At 44.2% G+C, this 23,176-nt stretch overlaps 1 protein-coding gene across 2 annotated transcripts in view; it reads right to left on the reverse strand.

Moving 5' to 3' along the window:
- OXCT1 (3-oxoacid CoA-transferase 1) overlaps window positions 1-23,176 on the reverse strand; it is a 468,078-nt gene that overhangs the window by 359,956 nt on the left and 84,946 nt on the right. For both annotated transcript variants that reach the window (XM_030193084.1, XM_030193085.1), the window contains exon 8: window positions 2,136-2,243. In XM_030193084.1, the coding sequence (XP_030048944.1) occupies window positions 2,136-2,243 (108 nt within the window). The remainder of the gene's footprint in view (window positions 1-2,135; window positions 2,244-23,176) is intronic.

Raw genomic sequence — 23,176 nt, forward strand, 5'->3', positions numbered from 1 at the left:
AAGATGGCCGGCCATCTTTTTTTTCGATAATACGGTTTAGCCCGGCCAAATGCCTTGGAGTTCGCCGGGTTTGAGATGGCCGGGTTTGTTTTTCAGCGATAATGGAAAGTTATGTTGGCCATCTCAAACCCCGGCCAAATTCAAGGCATTTGGCCCTGGGAGGAGCCAGCATTTTTAGTGCACTGGCCCCCGCTGACATTCCAGGACACCAACCAGCCACCCTAGGGGTCACTGGAAAAGCTCCCACGTGCATAGCTCCCTTACTTTGGGAGCTGAGCCCCCCAAACCCACTACCCACAAATGTATTGCACCCACTAAAATTGCTCCAGGGACCTGCATACAGCCTCTAGGACTTATTGCTGCTGTATAACTTTGGCACAGCAGTTCACACCTGAAGACTAATCTCTCTGAAAAAGTCCTTTCTTGAAATAACCATGTTTACTCACAGTTAACTGCAGATCAGAGTCCCCTGGTACTAAGATTAGCAGTAGGTCAGAGCTGGCACAATGGTGTACAATGCCCTCTTACAGCACCATTCAAGGTAAGAACTACGTTCTCTAACGTGGGTAACACAGGAAAGGGAACTAAAATTGGCTTACAAAAATGGCCACTACCACATGGACTACAACAGGAAACAAAACAGAGCACACTCTGACCCAGTTAGCAGGGGTGAAAAGCACCATGGGAGTAGAGCCCAGTACCCTACACCACCACAATGCATTGCTAATGTGACTCTGCAGGGCACCTAACAGAAAAGGTGTCACACTCACCCGAGAGCCACATCGCAACCAGGGAAAGGCTGTCGGAGGATAGCACACATTCTGCTGTCATGGAGGTGGGTACAGCATTTGAGGCTGGCATACAGGCTGGCAAAAAAGGTTTTTAGTTTTATTTTTTTAGTATGGAAGGGGGTTGGTGACCACTGGGGGAGTATGGGGAGGTCATCTGGTCAGTTGGGGCACCTTTTTGAGGCTTGGTCGTGAAAATAAAAGGGCCAAGTAAACCCGGCGAAATACTGCTTAACGCTGCTTTTTTTTTTTCATTATCGGCGAAAGCCGGCCATCTGGTAGCCACGCCCATGCCCGCCCATGTCCCGCCTTTGCTAATCTACCGACACGCCCCCTTGAACTTTCGCCGGTGAAGCGACGGGAAAGCGGCGATGCTGTCTAAAATGCCGCTTTCGATTATACCGGTTTCGCCGCTTTTACGAAATCGCCGGCCATCTCCCGATTTGTGTTGGAAGATAGCCGGCGAGCACTTTCGATTATAAGCTGGATAGTAACATAGTAGATGACGGCAGAAAAAGACCTGCACGGTCCATCCAATCTGCTCAACAAGATAACTCATATGTGCTACTTTTTGTGTATACCCTACTTTGATTTGTACCTGTGCTCTTCAGGGCACAGACCGTACAAATCTGCCCAGCACTATCCCCGCCTCCCAACCACCAGCCCCGCCTCCCACCACCGGCTCTGGTACAGACCGTATAAGTCTGCCCAGCACTATCCCTGCCTCCCACCACCAGCCCCGCCTCCCGATCTCAACTAAGCTCCTGAGGATCCATTCCTTCTGCACAGGATTCCTTTATGCTTATCCCACACATGTTTGAATTCCGTTACCGTTTTCATTTCCACCACCTCCTGCGGCTGTTTAGTCATGATTCTTGTTGCTAACGTTACATCCTTATTCTTCTATAGCTTTCATGTATTGTACTTTTCTTCTTTTTTATAATTCATGTTAAGCCACATTGTGCCTGCATTTGTGGGAAAATGTGGGGTAGAAATGAACCATAAATAAATAAATACTCATAAGGGAAGGCACCAAAAATAGAGTTGAAAAAAATGACGCTGACAGGAGCCGCAAAGAACACGTCTTCCCCTCATTGCAGATGAAAAAAGACTGCTGGTTGTGTGCTCGCAAGTTGAACAGGAAGGCATCCGTGTATATGCAGTGGGAGCACTGCCTTGAGCTCTTAAAGTTACAGTACACTGGGCATCATTTCTGCACTGCGTGCCATGGATGATAATCACCCATATATGAGAATTAATTGGCCTGCTTGTCCAAGGAGAAAATATATTACATGAGCATGTTTCTTGGAAGAACTATAAATTGACTAAGATATTAGAAATACATACCTCTATTCTCTTCTCATACATCTCTCCTTTTATGATCCGCTGGGCATAGATACTGGGAATGTGAACATCCTCAGGGGCAAATGTTCCTATATCAACAATTTCTTCAACCTACAAAGGGAAATGAACTAATTAAATATTAAATATAAATAAGTAATATTTTGGCAAAATATATAACTTTTTGTTAAAGAATAATATATGACAAAAGCATTCAAATACTGCCTGTTCCCTGAAATATAAGGTACACATAAAAAAAAGCACCAAGGGCTGTCCAGATGGGACAGTCAAGAGTTCTTTCTGATGGATCCTCAAAATCTAATCTAATCCAGGGATTTATATGCCACAGAATACCAACATGTCCTAAGCAGTTTACAGCTCTTGAAAACTGCCATTACAAAACAAAGAATAAAATCCTCCCAATGTCTCCCGAAAGGTGTGATAATCTCAAACTACACACAATACCCGGCTTAGGTCTATCTGTACATAGAATTAAAAATCCATCAATGAGAGATGGCATGTTTTATAAATTCTCACTACAGTAGGGCTGCATTTCTGAAGTACTTTGTGAAAACTGTAAGGCCATTTATAGCTAGTCTACATGCTGTTTTAGTTTTGTTTTTTTTAATGTGTAATTTGTAATCTGTATTTTGTATTTCTTATCTTTTCATTAGTTTTTATTTTTTAATTTATTTAGGGTTACATTTTGATTAAAAATTGTAATTGTGCATGATTCCATTATAGAATACCAGCATTAGCATTCCCATGATTAGGTGCACCTTCTTATGCCATGTCAATGGCAGGCATAAGCTGGCACACCTCTGAGGCACATAATTTATAGTATTCTATAAACAATGTGTGTAACTGGGAGACACACCTATAGCCCACCCATATGTACACCCTGTTCCAGTAAGGCAAAATGGCATTTAGGCGCTATGGCATTTAGGTGCTACTTTATAAAATAGCACACAAGTGCCTGTCAATTAATGGTGCCTTAGACACACATAAGTGGTGCATACCTCTAGGCACTAGCTGTAGAATTGCCCCCATAAGCAACACAGCTTGTACCACAGATCTAAAAATCTACAATCAAATATAGGACAAAGCTGTTTTAACCATTTTTATATGTGCCTTGGACTTTCTAATAACTATAGCAATCAGAGGCGGACTGACAGTAGTCAGGGCCTCCGGGCACTCCCCCCTCCCCCCCAGCCACTGCCCGCCATCCCACTGACACCCCCTCCTACACACTACAGACCCCTGAGCCAAAGTGGGTAGTCTCACGGGTCTCTGCACAATTTTTAAAATCATTATTGACTTGTAAATGATCCATACACTCACATGCTGATATTTTCACATGGAGATACTATTAAAATAGAGGCTATGTGTCTCTTTATAAAATAGGCCAAAAGACAACACCTTCTTATACTCTTAATCTAACTGACCTGTTATATAGGTATACAATGATGTGTCTGAGACAGGCTTGTGCATGTCCAACTCTGGAGTTCATTGGTAGAGAATGTGGTGAAAGCAGCTAGCTTAGCGGGGTTTTAAAAAGGATTGGCTAACTTCCTTTAAAAAAAAGTCCATAAGTCATTATTATGATGGACTTAGGGAAAATCCACTGCTTATTTCTAGAATAAGCAGCATAAAATATATTGTACTGTTTTGGGATCTTGCCAGGCACTGTGACCTGGATTTGCCACTACTAGAAACAGGATACTGGGCTTGATGGACCTTCAGTCTGTCCCAGTATGGCAACACTTACGCTCTTATGTACTTAGAAGCACCGATATTTGTCACATATATTACACATAATACAAAATGTGGAGGAGTAGCCTAGTGGTTAGTGCAGTGGACTTTGATCCTGGGGAACTGAGCTCGATTCCCACTGCAGCTCCTTGTGACTCTGGGCAAGTCACTTAACCCTCCATTTCCCCTGGTACAAAATAAGTACCTGAATATATGTAAACTGCTTTGAATGTAGTTGTAAAAACCTAAGAAAGGCAGTATATCAAGTCCCATTTCCCTTCCCCTATATTCAGCAACAAGTGCCACTGAATATATGAATAATTTGAAATGTCAAGATTAGATATTTCAAATTATTTCCTAGACACTTTGCAGAAATTTGACATCAATATGTACAACTGTGCATGGTATGTAGTTTTAAAAAAAGTATTTGGCTACAGAGAGATCCTTAATTCCAAGCATCATCATCAAAGGCTTTTACAGATAGTTGGAAGATCAACCAATTATTACCACCCAATACAAAGTGGATTTATAAACAAAACTAATTCTAACTATGCATGCAGTTTATGCCATGCCATTAAAAAAAATCATTACAAGGCAGGCAGTTCAGATACAGTAGTACTTAAGCAGGTGTGCAAAATGATGGAGAAAAGCAAATGAAAAAGAAAAATTCCACCTACAAAAACAGCCCTTTGACTGCTAAGTACAAATGCTGGCTTTCTGTATAAACTAAGTTCTATGGCAGGGTGTCATTCAAGAACAATTATCTATGGCTCTGGGCAGGCTCTGCAACACACATCTAATGCTCAGGATTATGACAGCTCAAAGGACTATAGTGCAGCAAAGGCAGCCGAAAGGCATGTGTTCAAAAAGGCGGTAAACGATGCTATCATCTTATGTGATAGTGTGAATGGGGTTGGACTGCAGAGTCTCCACAGACACAGCCTTTCATCAGAAGGGAGTTAGTTCATCTATTTGTCATTTTAAGTCACCCTTCTCTATACTTTCCTAGTTTTCTGATATCAGTGTATTGTAATGTTTGGTATCTTGCCAGGTACTTGTAACCTGGACTGACCACTGTTGAAAACAGATGCTGGGCTTGATGGACCTTCAGTCTGTCCCAGTATGGCAACACTTATGTACTTATGACACAATCAGAATTACATATAGCCACTGTGTACCTGTGGTCACGGTAAATGAACTGTATTGTACCACCTTACTTGCCTAGCACAAAGAAATGAAGTATGCGATAAGAACTGAGTCCCAAGAATGAGAGAAGAGACTTTCCATAAGCAGTAGGAGGTTGCAGATTCTGAGGAATGAGAGCATGAGGAGACAGATTGCAAGAAGAGGGCAAGAAGAGGGTATTCTCTGCCCAAAACATGTGTTGCATAGCTTTTGTTGGAACAACAGGAGATTGGGATTGCCAGAGGCCCCGAAGTGAAAAAGCACTCACCAAGGAGCAGAGAAGGCTCAAAGCATCCACTAGACAAAAGGGTACAGGAGATGCACAAGAAAGACAGAATACCACAGAAGACAGTATATACTGTCAGCATATTTGATACTGTTTCCCATCACTTCATTTTTGTTGTTATGGACTATGGGACCCTTTTACTAAGCTGCAGTACACTAATACATGGTTAGCACATGCTAAATCAACACTACCGCCAGGGTAGTGCAGGTGCCCTGTGTTTTGTACTTTTTGGGGATCTTGCCAGGTATTTGTGACCTGGATTGACCACTTCTGGAGACAGGATGCTGGGCTTGATGGACCTTTGGTCTGTCCCAGTATGGCAATACTTATGTAGTTTTGAAGTTAGTGTGCGCTGTTACCCACACTAGAAAATAATTTTCTATTTTCTACCGTGGGGGGTATTTCCTGCAGTAATTGACAGCACGGCCACATTAACACATGCTGACCGATTATTGCAGGAGTAGCATGTGAGCCCTTACTGCAAAGTAAATAAGTGGTGCTAAAGGCTCAGACAGTGTAATTGGCGTGCACTACTTTTAATATTAGAACACGACCGTTTACTACCCCATTAAAAAAAAGGCCTTTTGGCCCACCATGGTAAAAAATGGCCCAGCATGCTCCAATTTCACACATCCAAACTAGAACAGGTCACCTTTTACTGTGGTTTAGTAAAAGGACCCCTTTTACAAAACTGAATGAGTGATTCCGGAATGGCAAATTAAACAAAGTTCATTCAACACCTATGGCCTTCGTCACATTTTCCACACCGGAATTGTTGGCATAGCTTTGTAAAAGGAGCCATTGTTTTCATAGCTCTACTTTTATATAATTTAAATGTGTATTTTCATCCTAACCCTGATCAGCCTCCAGTTATATTTCCTGGTTTTGTATACCTGCTCACAGACTATTCAAGATTACACAGCCAGCTATCAGGGACCCTCTGTATCTGTTCTGTGTTTGGGGAGAGATTTTAGAGGAGATTTTAATTGTATAGTCACAGACACAAAATAGTGTTCATATCTGCCCCTCAACCCCAGTACATCAATAATCAAGAAACTTCAGACAGCTCAGAACACGGCAGCTAGACTCATATTCGGCAAAACAAAATATAAAAGTGCTACACCACTACGAGAAAAGTTACACTGGCTCCCTCTTAAAGAACGCATCATGTTCAAATTATGTACTCTAGTTCACAAAATCATCCACTGAGATGCCCCAGCCTACATGTCAGACCTGATAGACCTACCACCCAGGAATGCTAAAAAATCATCCCGCACATTCCTTAATCTTCATTTCCCCAATTGCAAAGGTCTAAAATACAAACTAACGCATGCGTCCACCTTTTCCTACTTGAGCACACAATTCTGGAACGCGCTACCAAGCAACTTAAAAACGATCTATGAATTAACTAACTTCCGCAAACTACTGAAGACCCATCTCTTTAACCAGGTATACCACAAAGACCAACAAATGTGAACCCTTCACACTTATATCCAGAATTGTCCTATAATATCTGCTCGTTACACTAATACCATGTTTTAGCATTATCATGTTACCCAAGTTCCTTCTATAATACTATATGTTTACTTCTCATGTATTTCCACTATTCATGATGTATTGTAAGCCACATTGAGCCTGCAAAGAGGTGGGAAAATGTGGAATACAAATGCAATAATAATAATAATAATAATACATCAAGGGATGGCTACAACAGCATAACAACACAAATCTAAATATCACAACACATCAGCATGTATTGCTATTTATGTCAGGTGTATGCCCAGAAGTGGCAATAAGGAGCTACCACTGTCTTAGTTGGAACCACACTGGATCTTTTAAATGAACTCTGGATGTTTAGGGCAGTGATTTTCAGCCTCTTTCATCTTATGACACACTGACAAAATGCAAAAATGGTCAAGGCACACCATCAATTTTTTAAGGATCAAATAATTTGTATTAACATATTAAAACAACAAATTAAAACTTCAAACAAGCTAAGCCAGCCATTACAAACAAGTATAATAATCATATAATATTTTAAGGATATATTTTATCATTTAGCAAACATATGCTAGTGTTTTATAAAGTCATTATCAATACAATAACACATGCTAGTTGCAGAGCTTCTATATATACGTTGTTAGAGACATCAACAGAATATGTCAAAACATGATCCTGAGGCTCTTACATAAGTCATTTTTGCAGTATTAGAGGACAAATCAGAATGGGCAAAACTGTAGAGCAGAACAAGGGTCCAGGCTCACATCCAACATCACTCAGAAATACCATTCTGCCACCTATTTGCAGGCTCAATGTGGCTTACATAGTACCGTAGAGGCGTTTGCCAATTCGGTTGATAGCAGATACAAAGTTATACCGTGGTCAGATGAGGTAGGTGTGGATCAGGCGTCATGGGGTCGAATGAAGTGAAGATTATAAATTGTCCAGTACGATCATTAGTTATGCTGTGTTGCTGGGTGCTGGGATTTATGTTGGATCGGTGGGATAGGCCTTTTTGAAGAGGTGAGGTTTGAGTGATTTCCTGAAGTTTAAGTGGTCACGGATTGCTCTCACAGCATTTGGGAGTCCGTTCCATAGTTGTGCGCTTATGTAGGAGAAGCTGGATGTGCAAGTTGTTTTGTTATCTTAGTCCTTTACAGTTTGGATAATGTAGGTTTAGGTATGATCATGATGATCTGATTCTGTTACTGGTTGTTAGATCTATTAGGTCTGTCATGTATCCTGGGACTACGCTGTAGATAATTTTGTGGACCAAAGTGCAGATTTTGAAGATGATCCATTCTATGATTGGGAGCCATTGAAACTTTTCTCATAGGGGTTTAGCACTTTCGAATTGTGTTTTACCATATATCAATCTGGCTGCTGTGTTTTGGGCGGTCTGGAGTTTTTTTTGTGAGTTGTACTTTACATCCCGCGTAGATTCCGTTACAGTAATCTGCATGGCTTAGGACCATTGATTGTATTGAAAAGTGACCCTCGGGAAGAAAGGTTTTATTCGTTTGAGTTTCCACATTGCATAGAACATTTTCTTTATTACGGTATTTACTTGGTTCTCGAGAGTAAGGTTGCGATCGAGTGTGACGCCGAGTATTTTTAAGCTGTCTGAAGGAGGAAGTGTGTGTCATGGGGTGCTTATGGTTGCGGGTTTGTACTTGTTATGTTGTGATGAGAGTATGAGGCAGTGTGTTTTTTCAGTGTTCAGTTTCAATTGGAATGAGTTTGCCCAGGAGTCCATAATGTTGAGGCCATCATTAATTTCATTGGTTATTTCTGTCAAGTCACGTCTGAAGGGAATGTAGATTGTAACGTCATCTGCATAGATGAATGGGTTGAGACCTCGATTAGACAAGGACTTTGCCAGTGGGATATCATCATGTTGAAGACTATTGGTGATAATGGTGATCCTTGAGGTACTCCGCAGGCTGCTTTCCATGGTGGTGATATGTTTGAGTTTGATTTTACTTGGTACGTTCTGGTGGTTAGAAAGCCCTTGATCCAATTAAGTACGTTTCCATCAATCCCAAAGTGGCCAAGGAGTCTCAGTACTATGATGTGGTTTACCATGTCGAATGCACTCGACATGTCAAATTGGAGGAGAAGTATGCTTTTACCTATGGCTATTTCCTGCTTGAATTTGGCCAGGAGAGTGACTAGGACAGTTTCAGTGCTATGGTGGAAGTGGAATCCTGATTGTGAATCGTGCAGTATTGAGAACTTGTCCAAGTAATCCGTAAGCTGTTTGGTCACCAAGCTCTCCATCAATTTTACTTCTAGAGGGATAGACGCAACTGGTCGATAGTTGGTGAGATCATTTGGTTTTTTCTTAGTGTCTTGGGGTAAGTAGAATGTTACTATATTCCTTCGGGAAGAAACCTTATTGTAGCATGAAGTTTAGGTAGGATGTGAGGTCTTCTATGAATCAGTTGGGGGCGGATTTAAGTAGATGACTGGGACATGTGTCCAGTTTGCAGTGGGTGTTGGCGAACCTATGAGTCGCTTGTGTGACTGATTCAGTGGTGAGTGGATTGAATGTTGACCAGGTACGGTCAGCTGGGTATCCGCCCGGGATTAGGTCCAGGTCGAAGAAGTTTTCGATGTCGGTGTTGTGATGATCAGCCACTTCCTCAACTTTGTCCCCAAACAAGTTTTCTCCACAACAAAGAACATTTGTGAGGTGCTGCTGGCCAGCAGATTCAAGGTCAGAGACTCTGAGCCAAGACAATTGATGCATTGTTATTGCTAGAGCAGAGATGCGGGAAGAGATGTAGAAATCATCAAAGGCCTGTCTAGAAAGATATTTACAGTAGACAAGGAGCTTTCTGTGAAGTGTTTGGAACTCTTCTTGTTTATCAGAAGGAAGATATTCAGCAAATAATAACAAACTCTGCATAAGAGATTTTAAATAAATGGGGGGATAAAGCTGGTAGTCTAAAATGCAATTGGTTAGCATTGTGGATTGGAAAGTTTTTCTGCCAAGAGTTTCAAGTTCTTGCTTCTCTTCCTGAAGGAGCAGAAGCATATGATCTGGCATTGCAAGTACATTTTAAAGCAGACTCTACCACTAAAGAATGATGTGGTAGTTGCATCCTTTCAAATCTGGCATATTTTTGCATTTTATACAATATGTCAATTTTCTTTGGAGCAATTTGGACTGACAGAGGGGCTTCCCAGTTTTTAAATAACGTGGTAGAGAAAGGAACTGTAATGCCCTCTTTTGGTGAGGAATCAGTCAAGAACCACAAAAGGTAATACTTCCTCCATTTCCAGTTTGGAAGGTATAGTGCAAGCCATTTCATGAACAAAATCTGGAAAGGATATACTTTCTGGGGGAGATTTTTTCCTGAGGTGGTGGAGATGGATCAGATGGGATAAGACATAAGCATCACCATGCTGGGACAGACCAAGGTTCAATCGAGCCTAGCACCCTGTCTCCGACAGCGGCCAAAAGAACAAGCATTTCGTCCCGCCCATCCCAGAAATAGTGGATTATTTCTACATCCATTCAATAACATTCTATGTCCTTTTCCTCCAGGAAGCCGTCTAACCTTTTTTTAAACTCCGCTAAGCCAACCGCCCCAACCACCTTATCCAGCAACGAATTCCATAGGATTCCTCATCCAAGAGGTCCTGAGGGTCATGATTTGTCTCACAGAAGATGTCTGAGTCAAACTCTGCAAAGTACTGCTCATGACGAGTACTTTGGAGAGAGTGCCGACTTGTACATTGACTATGTGTCGATCTGCATTGAGAGATATGAGCTTCTGATGATGAAAAAAGCATCTTTGCTGATGACAATACAAGTGTTGGTCGGGTACGAGCTGCTCCCAATGGTCGACGTCAAGCTGGTGTACGAGACCTCTCCCGTGACTGTCTCTCCAATGTATTCATGAGCTGGGCTGAGGCAGGTGCAAGCAGCTTGCATGTCTTTAGAAACTGTGATTGCAGTAGCTCTGAGAGTCTTCCTTGAGAACAGACCATATTTTGTCATGCAGGGTAGGTGTCCATATCGCTGAGAAGCCAGTGTGGATGCAGCCTGACAAGTAGCCTGTGCTGGCGTAGGAGATCTAGAAGACCATGAAGACTCTCGATGCGAAATGAGCTGTAGAGATGGAGAGCAGTCACTGCAGCATTGATGCTTCCCTTGCATCGATGAAACAGATGAAGGAGAGGTACGGAACACATGCCTATAGGGAGAGCGATGGTGATATTTTAGGCTTTTTGCACTGCAGGTCCATTGATGCTCGAAGTACCAATGAGGAGGACGTAGAGACCTGACGTAGATGTGGCATTGAATCCAATGCACTACCGTCTCAATGCTACAAGGGCGCACTTGACATCAACGCTGATGCAGGTTTCGCGTTTTTGACCAAATCTCCTGCCATGCTCGATGCTGATGCCAAAGTCAATGCAGAACCAAAATGTTTTTGACACTGCATTCTGCAGCCTTTAATGAACCTCTTCTGCATAAGCTGACACAAGTTACAGTAAATATTTTTGTGGTCCGGATCTAGGCACTAAACATACCAGTTATGGGGGTCTTTACCTGAAATAGTCCTATTTTACCAAGTACACTTTTTAAAGCCACTCAGCACCCTCAACAACATGGAGGGAAAAAGGAACAACGCAAGGTCAAAAGGCTCAATGGCCCAAGGAGCTTGAATAATCACGTACCCGAGAAAGGTTGATGATTCATGGGTAAAAGGAAGGTCTCAGAGACCCCTCGGGCCGAAAAATGGAAAATAAAACTTTAAATTCAATTAAAAAGGTTATAATAAGTTAAACTATGACAAAAACAAATAGTTATGAAAAAAAATTAACCCGAAAACAGAAGGCATCAAAAGGCAAAAAGGTTTATGTGTTGAGGAGAGATCAAAAATACAATCATTCTGTTCCACAGAAAATGAAAGACTGCCAGTCCCATGCTCACGTGTCGGGTGGGAAGGCACACACACATGCGGTGAGAGCACTGTCATGTTCCCCGCTTGCGCAAGGTATGGGCATCTGAGGAGAAGGTGGCCACCTTGGATTTCGGCATATCCAGGAGAGGGCGGCCATCTCAGAGGTGAGCGTCTTAGGATGGGGCGGCCATCTTAGTGTTGGGCAGCCGCAGGAAGGAAGCCCATGTTTGGGCTTGAGGGCGTCTCCGTTTGGGGGCAGCCATCTTGAAGACAGCTGTGCAGGTTTGGGCCTAATTCCTGCACTATTTAAAGCCATGCCACCAGTCCTCCCACGCTTCGGCTTCCATTCAGTTCTCTGGGTAGTTGCAGTGCTTCTGGTTCTTCTTCTGTTTGCTGTCTGATATTGACCTTTGCCTGATCCTGGATTTTCTATTGTTTGCTGCCTGGTATTGACCTTCGCCTGATTCTGGATTCGCTTCTGTCTGCTGCCCGGTTTTGACCTTTGCCTGATCCTGGATTTTCTACTGTCTGCTGCCTGGTATTGACCACCATTTGTTCCTGGACCTTCTTTGCCCGCTGCCTAGATGTGCCCCGTGTTCTGGACTCAGTTCTTCCTGCTGTTGGCTTCCCGCACCTGGGGGCTCAACCCCTGGGGAACGGAGGGAGACACAGGGGGAACTCGGGGTTGGCCGACAGCTCGGTGGGAATTCTTCCTCCATCGGGCACAAGGGCTCACAACTCCACTTGGCGTGCCTGACAGGCACAGCTTTAAAGATGTAACGTGGCAGTACACTTTGGCAGTGTCTGCACGGGCCTCTGTTGGATGATGTCACCCAGTTGTGAGAATATCATGCCTGCTTGTCCTCAGAGAATTTTTTTGTATTTTTTTGTTGGAGGGTGAACGGAGTGGAGAGTGGGCATTCCTGTGCTAATCATCATAGCTACATTACTGTGCAATAACAGGTTAGCTACTTAGCATAAATGAGCATCAGCTAGGATCACGTTACCCAAGTACTATCTTCTTAAAAATCCTCACTGTAAACTTAGCAAATAGTGTGCATTGAAACAGAGGAAAAAGCCTCAACAGGCTCCTACTATCTGGCTATATAGCTCCTGAGTTACAGGAGTTCTCACTGTCATCATAGGCTTAAAAAACCTCTGTAGTTAACAGCTCTTTATTCCAAAAAAGCTTTAAGTAATGACACTTATCTCAGTGTTTGAGTTGTCTTCAAACTGCCGTGGGAAGAAGACCAAATGACGGCACTTTGAAGACGACTCAAACACTGAGATAAGTTAATGAGCAGAGTGAATTATCTCATTTTCATGAATTTTTGAAACCAGATAGAAATAATCATGATGGCAGATAAAGGCCAAATGGCCCATCCAGTGTGCCCATCCTCTGAAACCCCTAACTCTTCCTTTTCCTAAGCGATCCCACATGCTTATCCCGTGCCTTCTTAAATTCTGGCACAGTCCACAACCTCCACCAGGAGGCCATTCCACACTTCCACCACCCTTTCTGTGAAATAATACTTTCTTAGATTACTCCTAAGCCTATTCCCTCTTAACTTCATCGTATACCCCCTCGTTCCAGAGTTTTCCTTCAGTTGAAAAAGGCTCATTTCCTGTACATTAATGCCCTTGAGATATTTAAACATCTCTATCATATCCCCTCTCTCCCTGCATATACATGTTGAGGTTCATTAGCCTGTCCCTATTGCCCCCTGAATCACTGGTGAAGACCCCATATTCAAACATCAGGTAGCTGAACCTTGGAACTGGTACAAAAGCCAGCATGGAAAATGTATTTGATTATGGCAGTTATTTCAGAAGCCTATTTGCATGTTGAACATGTATAAACTGTAATTTAGATATGTATACTGCATGCATATCTAAATTTTGGTTTTAGAACACTGGGATATACACTTCTAAAACATGATACAGCAAGAGGGCATGGTCTGGGCATGATTTTGGTTGAGACTTGGATGGGATGAAAAGATAAATGTGCATTCCCTTTCCCTTTTAGGCACACACGTGTGGTACAGTCACAGACATAATTCTATTACATTCTGTGCACCTCTTAAACCCACCTGCAAGTTTGTAGGGAATCACAAGGAAAAGAGCTGCAGCAAAATCAAATGGCTCAGTTATGAAAATAGAGGAGAAAAAAATTCATCTGATGTAACTTCCGCGAGGGCGGAACACAAGGAGGGAAGGAGGGCCGAAGGGAGGCAATCTGCTGCCTGCAGCACTTTCACACGGAGGTGAGAGGCGCTGCGATTTCAATGCAGGGGGCCCGGCCTGGTGGCGGACGGAGGGGAGCGGTTGAAGGGGGAACGGTGGTGACCTCAGGGAGGGCGGCGGGGGCTGGGGCCCCGGGGGCGGCCTTGCCCCGGACCCGGCCCAGTCTCTCGGCGGCCCTGCATTTGTGATCTGTACATATATGTGCTACTATTTCCTTGTATAGATGGTTCTAAAATGACTGCCATAGTAAACCATATAGCTACAAAGCCTTATGCACAAAGTTTCTTCATTAAGTTGTTTCTAGGCACTCTAAATTGTACAGGAAAAAGATTTTTTTTTTTAATATTGCACATTTGAACAGAAGACTTGCTAGTCATTAACATTATTGAATGTGTGGGAGTGAAAAACTGATATGAAGAGGTGGGGGGTTACAACAGATGTATACAAAAATCTACTGGTCATTATATGTCACCAATCAAATGTAGGGAGCAGGACTGTGAGAACTTAGATGAAATACAAATTGCAAGCAGCAATTTATTGCTCAGAAAACAAATCTAAATGAGGCTTGGGGGGTGCCGGAGAAGGAAAACTGCGGGGCCGGTTGCGGGCGACCTCCGACTTGAGTTTAAAGGATCGGGAGTACTGCCCGGGGGTGAACAACCAGCCATATATCTGTGAAACGGGTCACTGCTGTGGAGAGACTGGTTGCTGCATCTACTACTATGAACTGTGGTGGTTCTGGCTTCTCTGAACAGTGCTCATCCTCTTCAGCTGCTGTTGTGCCTACAGGCATCAACGTGCCAAAATGCGCCTGCAGCAGCAGCACAAGCAGCACCATCGGGAGATCAACCTCATCGCTTATCATGGTGCCTGCAACTATCCTCCTTCCATGCTAGATCTCAGGATGTTGGCTTCATTTAAGCTGCCAGCATATGAAGAGGTGGCACATCGTCCTAGCACCCCACCACCACCCTACAGCACCATTCTAGCCCAGGTGGGTGGGTCTCATTCCCATTTGGACACAAGTGTGGTAACACCCTCACCAAGCTCAGAGAATTACAGCAGTTGCTCCTGTGAGTCCAGCACTGTCACATCCCCCAGCAGCACCTCCTTCTCCGTGCAGATCACAGACGAAACGGACACCAGCCACGCCAGCACACCCAGTGAGGGCGGTAGCAGAGCTCCCAGTGCTGACACTCTGAGTGCTAGCCCTGGTCTTGAGGGCCAGGATGTTGCTGGTGCCCCCAGAGAACCCACCACCATCAAGAAATTTCCATCCTCCAAGCAGACCATTTTCTCCTCCTATGTAGATTTCTTTGAGGTGGACTGCCATCGATGCTCTGATATAGAGGAGGTGGACGAAGAGGAAGAAGAAGGGGATGAAGAGCATTTTCGACAGACGGTTAACAGGGGATTCTGGGATTGAAGTGTGCCGCTGCCAGGTGCAGGGAGAGGAGAGTGAGGAGGAGCTTCACCTGTTGCATGACAGCCCTGGCTGCTCAGGCCGTGCGAAAGAGTTGAACGACCTGCAGCGTGGGGAAGCTGCACAGCCCTCAGAGTGCGAGAGCCTTTGTGGATACCAGGATAGCGAGGAGCTAGGCTCTCCAGGTCAACCTGTCTGAGCAGTGAGAAAAGCCAGAAAAGCAGGCAGTGCAGCCACTTGTGAACAGAATGGTTGAAAATCTCTTCTACAGCCTGATCTGTTGCTGAATGGCTCTGAAATGTAATCTGACTTTCCAGTTATTACTGTTCTGTTTCTGTAGCACAGAGAGCTGCTTAACCTCAGCACTGGGTGGGCAAGCTGCTGATTTTTTTTCCCCCTAAAACCAGAGGTCATACTGCATAAGGTCATCTTTAACAGTGTCCGGTTATTCACCAAGCAGTGTCTGCCCACCCGAGCTCTATGCATTGTATTCCATTTTGTCCTAAAATCTGTCTTTCTCCAAACCCCAGCCCTCTTTTGTACATTCCATCTGTGTAGAAGGGTTATCCTGTACTCTTCCTGGATTTGGGCTTCAGCTGAATCATCTTCACATTAGACTACTGGTTTTTACAGCTTCATGAGCCCTCCTGCAATATAGGCTATGTCTTTCTCCTGACTTTTAACAACACAGTGGTCTAAGTCTTTCTCCTTTTAACACCACGCACTTTCCTAATATTGCAGTGTATTGGTATAGTCTTTCATTAGCTTCTGTGGAGTCATGTTGAATGATGATGGCAGGGAGTTCTATCTCGTGGCCATTTTGGGGTATCTGTGAAATTGAGCAGTTGTCGAGTCTGGTTTCTAGTAAGTAGGCATGAAAGTCACAATAAAAATCTAACATTATTGGCATTATGTAAGCCACATTGAGCCTGCAAATAGGTGGGAAAATGTGGGATACAAATGTAACAAATAAATAAATAAATACATAAATACACACAAAATATTCCAGTTGGGGACTCCAGTTTTCTGTTAGCTATGCCTCTCCCTATGCACACTAACATCCCACTGGCTCTGCCCTTAACTATTTCAATTATTTCTTTCTTTAAAAAAAAAATATATATAACCAACTGTTTCCAAGGTTCAAAGCTGGACTCACTTGGGATGCACCAAGCAGGGTCAACCTGTCAACTAAGGGAATTTTCCCTTTATTTGGTAGTCTCCACTTACACTACTAAATAAGGGAAAATTCATTTATACAGCAGACTGACTCTGCTTGGGATATTCCAGGACACCCCAGGAGAAGTCAGGCACCTCCATTTTCCAAGATGGCAGTGCCGAGGCAGGATCAAGTGGACAGGGAACTGGGGGGCTATGGGAAAGTCAGGCAGTGTTGCTAAACTCCAAGGATTTTATTTGTTCCAGGGGCAGGAGAATTTGGTCAAGGAAGGATTTAGGGGTGCCACTAGACACCAGGTATAACTGACAAATTCAGAAAGTGATCAGGGGCAGCATTTTTTATTTTTAATGTTACCCTTCCTGTCAGTGCATTAGCCAGTAACCACTCACACACTGACAGGAAGGGGGACATGTCACAAATGAGTTGCAGTTAATGCTTCATTTTTAATGTGGCAGTAATTTGTATTCTCATTGCTTTCAGCATGCTCATGGCACATTTTTCATTAATTTTATGGTAAAAGCCAACCATGAGTATGTGACTCTACAGCATGGCTTTCTGCATCAGCCCCTCAATCAGTTTCACTTGATGACAATTCTCTCTCAAATATAGTTTTTTTTAAAGATATTAATGTTTGCTCCCGTTTGTTGTCAAGGCCCCGCTGTGCCTTCCTGCACTGTGCCTTACCCATTTCTTCTGCTGCTCACCAAGGTCGAGTTTCACGGTGTCCCCTTGGCCCTCCTCCAGCCTCTGTGGCTGCGTGTCCTTCCAGCATGGGGGTCTGCAGCATTGGGTCAGCCACTGGATCATTGGGTTCCTGCTGGACAAGTGCTCACACACAGATAGGCCCGCCTCTTTGCCCTCCGCTGGCAAAAAGCCCCCAAGGGGATGTCAGACGTCTGGGTACTATTTTAAGGGAACATAGTCATCTCCTCTTTGCCTTGCAACAGGTTACCCAGCTCTAGTTTCAGTATCTGGTTGCAGCTCCAGCTTCAGTGTCTTGGTACAGCCCTTGCTCCATCTCCAGCATCTGAGTACAGCTCCTGCTCCAGCTACAGTATCTCTTCCAGCTCTCACTCCTGCTCCAGCTTCAGTTTCAATGTCCGAGTCCAGTTCCTGCTCCAGCATCTTGATCAAGCCCCACCTCCAGCTTCAGCGTCTTGTTCTATCTCTTGGACCAGCTCCAGCCTCCTGTCTCCTGCCTAACAACTTCAGCTCCTATCGTTCCCCTGATCACTGTTTCAGTCTGTCTTCATCTGGGCAACTCTCCTACCACCTGCTGGAGCCTATCTAACCCCTGGGTTGGATAGGCAGCGCCAATCCAACTGTGGCCAAGGGTTCAATAACCCCGGAATGCGACGTTTGTTTACTACCTGCTGGTCAAAGTAGGATACATGCATTATGATCACCTTCATGACATCCTTGGGAAATTTTACATCATAAACATTAAAAATAACTGCAAAAAAAGGTGAAGTATTCTTCTTCTTCCTCTTCTTCTAAGGGAGAGGGAGACCTGTAAGTCTGACAACTGCACATCCATGATGTGCCCAGGCTTGGTGAGTGGAGGAGGAGAATTGTCAGATGAAGCATCGGATCAAGTCTAAAACCATGATTCTCAAACCTCTCCTCAATGTCACCTAGCCAGCAGGATTTCAGGATCTCCATCATGTTAAATTGTACAGCGCTGCGTAACCCTAGTAGCGCTTTATAAATGTCAAATAGTAGTAGTAGTAGTATACTCAAGACATAGGGAAGGGAAGGGGACTTGATATACCGCCTTTCTGTGGTTACAATCAAACTGGTTTACATATTATATACAGGTACTTATTTTGTACCTGGGGCAATGGAGGGTTAAGTGACTTGACCAGAGTCACAGGGAGCTGTAGTGGGAATCAAACCCAGTTCCTCAGGATCAAAGTTCACTGCACTAACCACTAGGCTACTCCTCCATTCCTCCATAGATTTGCATGGACTGTATCCATTTTCAGTTCTTAACAATAAACATTACTATAATCTTCCAACTCAAAATTATCAGCATGCAATAAAAAGCTGGAAAACTGAATAGGTTGCAAGCTCTGTCCATCACACAGCACAATTATACTAGGATCTACAGAACTAGGAAGAAAAAAAAGACAATTTTCATTCAGAACAATATGTCACTTAACAGAAAAATCAGTTTTACAAATGGCCATTTAGTCAATAACCAAACTGATTTAGACAGCTATTAGCATCACCAGTAACAGTAACTTGCAGCTTCAGTATAGGCTGACATTATAATTGGTTTTCTGTGAGCCATCTGTTTCTCTCCTACAACGCAAAAAGGTTCTTTATACCTGAGGTAACAGACTTAAAGCTTACTGATATAAGGCAGACTGCTATTACTAATCACCCAGAAATACAAAGAGAAGTTTAGGTGCACATTTTCAAAGCACATAGGCTTACAAAGTTACAGAGTAAGTAACTTCGTATGTCTATTTGCTTTGAAAATGAGCCTCTATATGTCTTGTATTTAATGTAATTTTATGAACCGAAAATCTGAGTGTTGTCTGCTTAGCAAAAAGCAGATGTTACAGTGTGATTTATCCAACAAGTAACTCTGACATTCAAATGGCAAAATAAATGTTTAATGGAAAACATGTAGAAATTCAAGTCCATAATGGAAGAAAGAACTAAATGTTTTCCAATGTTCAAAAATACAGAAAAAGAAAACATTTAGAAAAAGGATGCACTACAAATGTCATAGACATTTGGAAATAAATGTCTCCGCCAATCAGAAATACTCTAATGCAATTGATCCCCATTTTGAGAAAATGTTCACACAATGGCAGGACAAGTCAAACCAACAAGAAGAAGGTCCAAGTCTCCCGTAAAAACCACAAGGAACAACAAAGAGAACGGAAGATAACCAAGATAGAACAGATACAAATCACAAGGAGTAAGAACACCAAAAGAATTTTAAGCACCAAATGTTTAAGCACCACCACCATCACCACCTGCCCCCTCCCCCACAACGTCTCCATGAGGGCATGGAGAGCCATCCATGTGAAGCATTGCCCCCTAGGATCACATCATCACTCATATGCTAGCACTATACAAAGGCAGGGTCACACATACAGTGAGGTCCCTTCAATGTTGTTGAAATAAGAATATACAGAATATCCAATGACAAGTAATTATGGGGCCCCCTCCACTAACCATTCAATGCTAAAATGAGGGGCTGCACCTATCAGGACCCCTCCCCCTGGGCACCCCCAAATTATGGGCATGAGTCATGGGGTGATGGGCAGCCACTGCCATCAGTAAGGGACCTAAAACAGATAGCATGAGTACCCTACAGGTAGATGCCCCCAAACCTAGGTTTCCCCACCTTGACATCAATAAACTGCCTTACTCCTGAGGGTTCCATCCCATTACAGGTAGCCATAAGAATGGGGAGCTCCGAAAGGGTCTCCCTGCCATCTCCCAGCCAGCTTAGGACACATAGGCATGGGGACACAAACACACATCCCTGACAAAAACATTAACAATTGCCCCATCTGTGCAACAGCTCAGTGCCACAATACCTCCCAGCAAGTGCCTGCTCCCCCAGGGCCCTCCAGCAGGGCCAGAAACCATCCTGCATGCTCATAGCCAGACAATCCTCCCCAGGAGCAAACAGCTCTATCATTGCCTCCGGGGTTCACTGCTATGTCGTTTCATTGGTGCCACACTTCAGATATGTCTCCCAAGTAACATAAACTGCCCTCAGTTCTCCCTGCCTCCCAATAGCCAGCTGCACCTCTATACAAGCCATGTAAGATGTGTTGATCTCAGTGACAAACTTTTTACACACATAGGGCACCCTGCAGCTGCCACACAGCCTGCCCAGGACCAGCCCGCCCCGGATCAGGCCGCCCAGCACCAGCCCGCCCAGGACCAGCCCACCCCAAATCAGGCCGCCCAGGACCAGCCCGCCCTGGATCAGGCCACCCTCAAGAGAGCATGGGAAGAAGTGGAAATTGACCCTGGGCGGTGAAAGTCACCAACAACGGGCCCACATCCGACACATTTGGAAGCCAAGGAGGGGGGAAGACCCCTGGAGGGACATGCCCCCGCTAGAGGAGAAAGAAGGGTTGCTAGAACAGCCCACTCTGGCAGCTACACTGGAGGTTACAGCAGCTGAAGGTTCCCATGAAACGGCTGCCATGCCTGCTAGTGGGATCACCCAAAGTGACATCCTCGTCCAGCTCCTGCTGCAAGTTTCAGCCATGCACAGAGACTTGCAGCAGGAGTTGGTGACCCAAAGAAAAATAATGGGGCAGATTGTGGTAGAACTCAGGATGCTCTATGAGGAGCGGCAGCAACAGCTCAGTGAGGTCAATGGACCAGCACCACTGTATACAGTTTTTTGTGTTTTACTCTTACAAATACGTTTACAGTTCTTTGCATAAAGGTCTCTGTCTCCACTCTGCAAAAAATATTTTAATTTCCTGATATGCAAGGCTGACAGGTACTGTAGTGCAAACACTACTAGCCAAACCCTGGGAAAGGGAGACTGCAGAATTGGGGGGAGGGGTGACAGGGAGAGAAGTATCCAAAGCGCCCTCTGTCCACAGTCAGAGCACTTCCCCTGACTATCAAGGGCTCTCCCAAAGGGCTGCATTAAGAGAAGGATCTAATAGGCCATGCAGCAAAAGGTGGCCCTGTGGGACTGAAACCTAGCCCCCCCCCCCCCCCCCCCCCCAGGATCCCATGCCACGCCCCAAACCATCATGTTGTGCCTCCAGTAGGCAAAACTTAGGTGACAGCAAATGTCTTAGGGGTTGACACAGCCTGCAATAACTGTTGAACTAAGGATGCCCACCACCGCACTTGGAACAGGTTTAAGGTCTATGAAGGAACCACACAGGACTGCAGTCACTCTTTCAAGTCCATTCTCCCAGACCATGGCTGCAGGGCATCTAGGAGTGAAGCCCTTCCTAAACTGAGTCAAGAGCCCAGCCCCACACCTTTTTGACTTTTGGCAGACTACAAAGAGCACCTCAAAATAAAGGTGTGTTGTCTCACTCTAGCCACTCATCTGGTACTAACCAGCAGGTGTACACAGGCAGTGCATAAACTATACTATACTCTCTGTTCTGCATCCTTCCTTACTCACAACAACATGGTTGATGGATTGGGAAGAGGCACAAACAGCTGCTTCCTATGTACACAGGCATAGAATGTTAAGTATTATTAGGAAAGGAATTAGAAACAAAAATGAGAATGCTATAATGCCCTTGTATCGCTCCATGGTGTGTCTGCATCTTGAATACTGTGTGCAATTCTGGTCACAGCATCTCATACAAGATATAGTGGAATTAGAAAAGGTACAGAGAAGGGCAACAACAATGATAAAGAGGATAGGATGACTTCCCTATGAGGAAAGACTGAAGAGGCTAGGGCTACTCAGTTTGGAGAAAAGACAGTTGAGGGGAGATATGATAGAGGTATATAAAATAATGAGTGGAGTGGAATGGGTAGACGTAAATCGCTTGTTTACTCTACTAGGACTAGGGGGCAAGCAATGAAGCTACAAAGTAGTAAATTTAAAACAAATCAGAGAAAATATTTCTTCACTAAATATGTAATTAAACTCTAGAATTTGTTGCCAGAAAATGTGGTAAAGGCAGTTAGCTTAGTGGGGTTTAAAAAAAGGTTTGGATATATTCCTAAAAGAAAAGTCCATAAGCCGTTATTAAGATGGACTTGGGAAAAATCCACTGCTTATTTCTAGGATAAGCAGCATAAAATGTATTGTACTGTTTTGGAAATAGGATACTGGGCTTAATGGACCTTCGGTCCGTCCCAGTATGGCAACATTATGTTCTTATTTATAATTTTATATCTCATATTATCCAACTGATCTAAATGGGTACCAGAAAGATACATAAAATACAACATAATCATAAAATATACAAGACAAAATAAAATAAGAAATTAAAGCAAAAAAGCATATTAAAAATCATTAAAAACAGCTCAATATAAAAAACCCTTAAAACAGTCAATTTGATAACCAATCTCTGAAAGCCCTCAACAAGTAATTGGAAGCTCAGCAGACCACAGAATGAGTATGGAGCCCATCTAGATAAGCTCCCTAATCCAGGCTGAACACATCCATCATTAGGACTTTTTGAATTTGAGGAATTTGGAAAAGGATTCCTTTTTGCCAGATTGGAATAAACCATCCACCAGGACAGTGAGTCCCAAAGTGCAGCTGTGATGAATTGTCGCGTCCCGCGCCCCTACCTGCTCTTCCGCCGCGGGGGGTGGGAGCCAGCGTCCTCCATGGCGAGGGGTAGCGGCCCGAAGGCCTCAGCGTGGAGTCGGGCCCTGCCACAGTGAGGGCCGTTCCGGCCGGGACCGGAGGCCGGCGACTGCGGCCGCCGGTCTCTCGGTCGCCAGTTGTGGGGGCGATGTTCGTGCCGCTGAAGGAGGCGGCGCCAGGACGCGATGGTCGGCGTCTTCCTCCCTCCTGGGCAGGAGGGTCCAGAGCTCCGCCTCTGAGTCGCCGGATTGGGAGGCCAAGTTGGTGGTCCCGCCTGG

This window comes from Microcaecilia unicolor, chromosome 2, assembly GCF_901765095.1.
Source record: "Microcaecilia unicolor chromosome 2, aMicUni1.1, whole genome shotgun sequence".
NCBI lineage: Eukaryota > Metazoa > Chordata > Amphibia > Gymnophiona > Siphonopidae > Microcaecilia > Microcaecilia unicolor.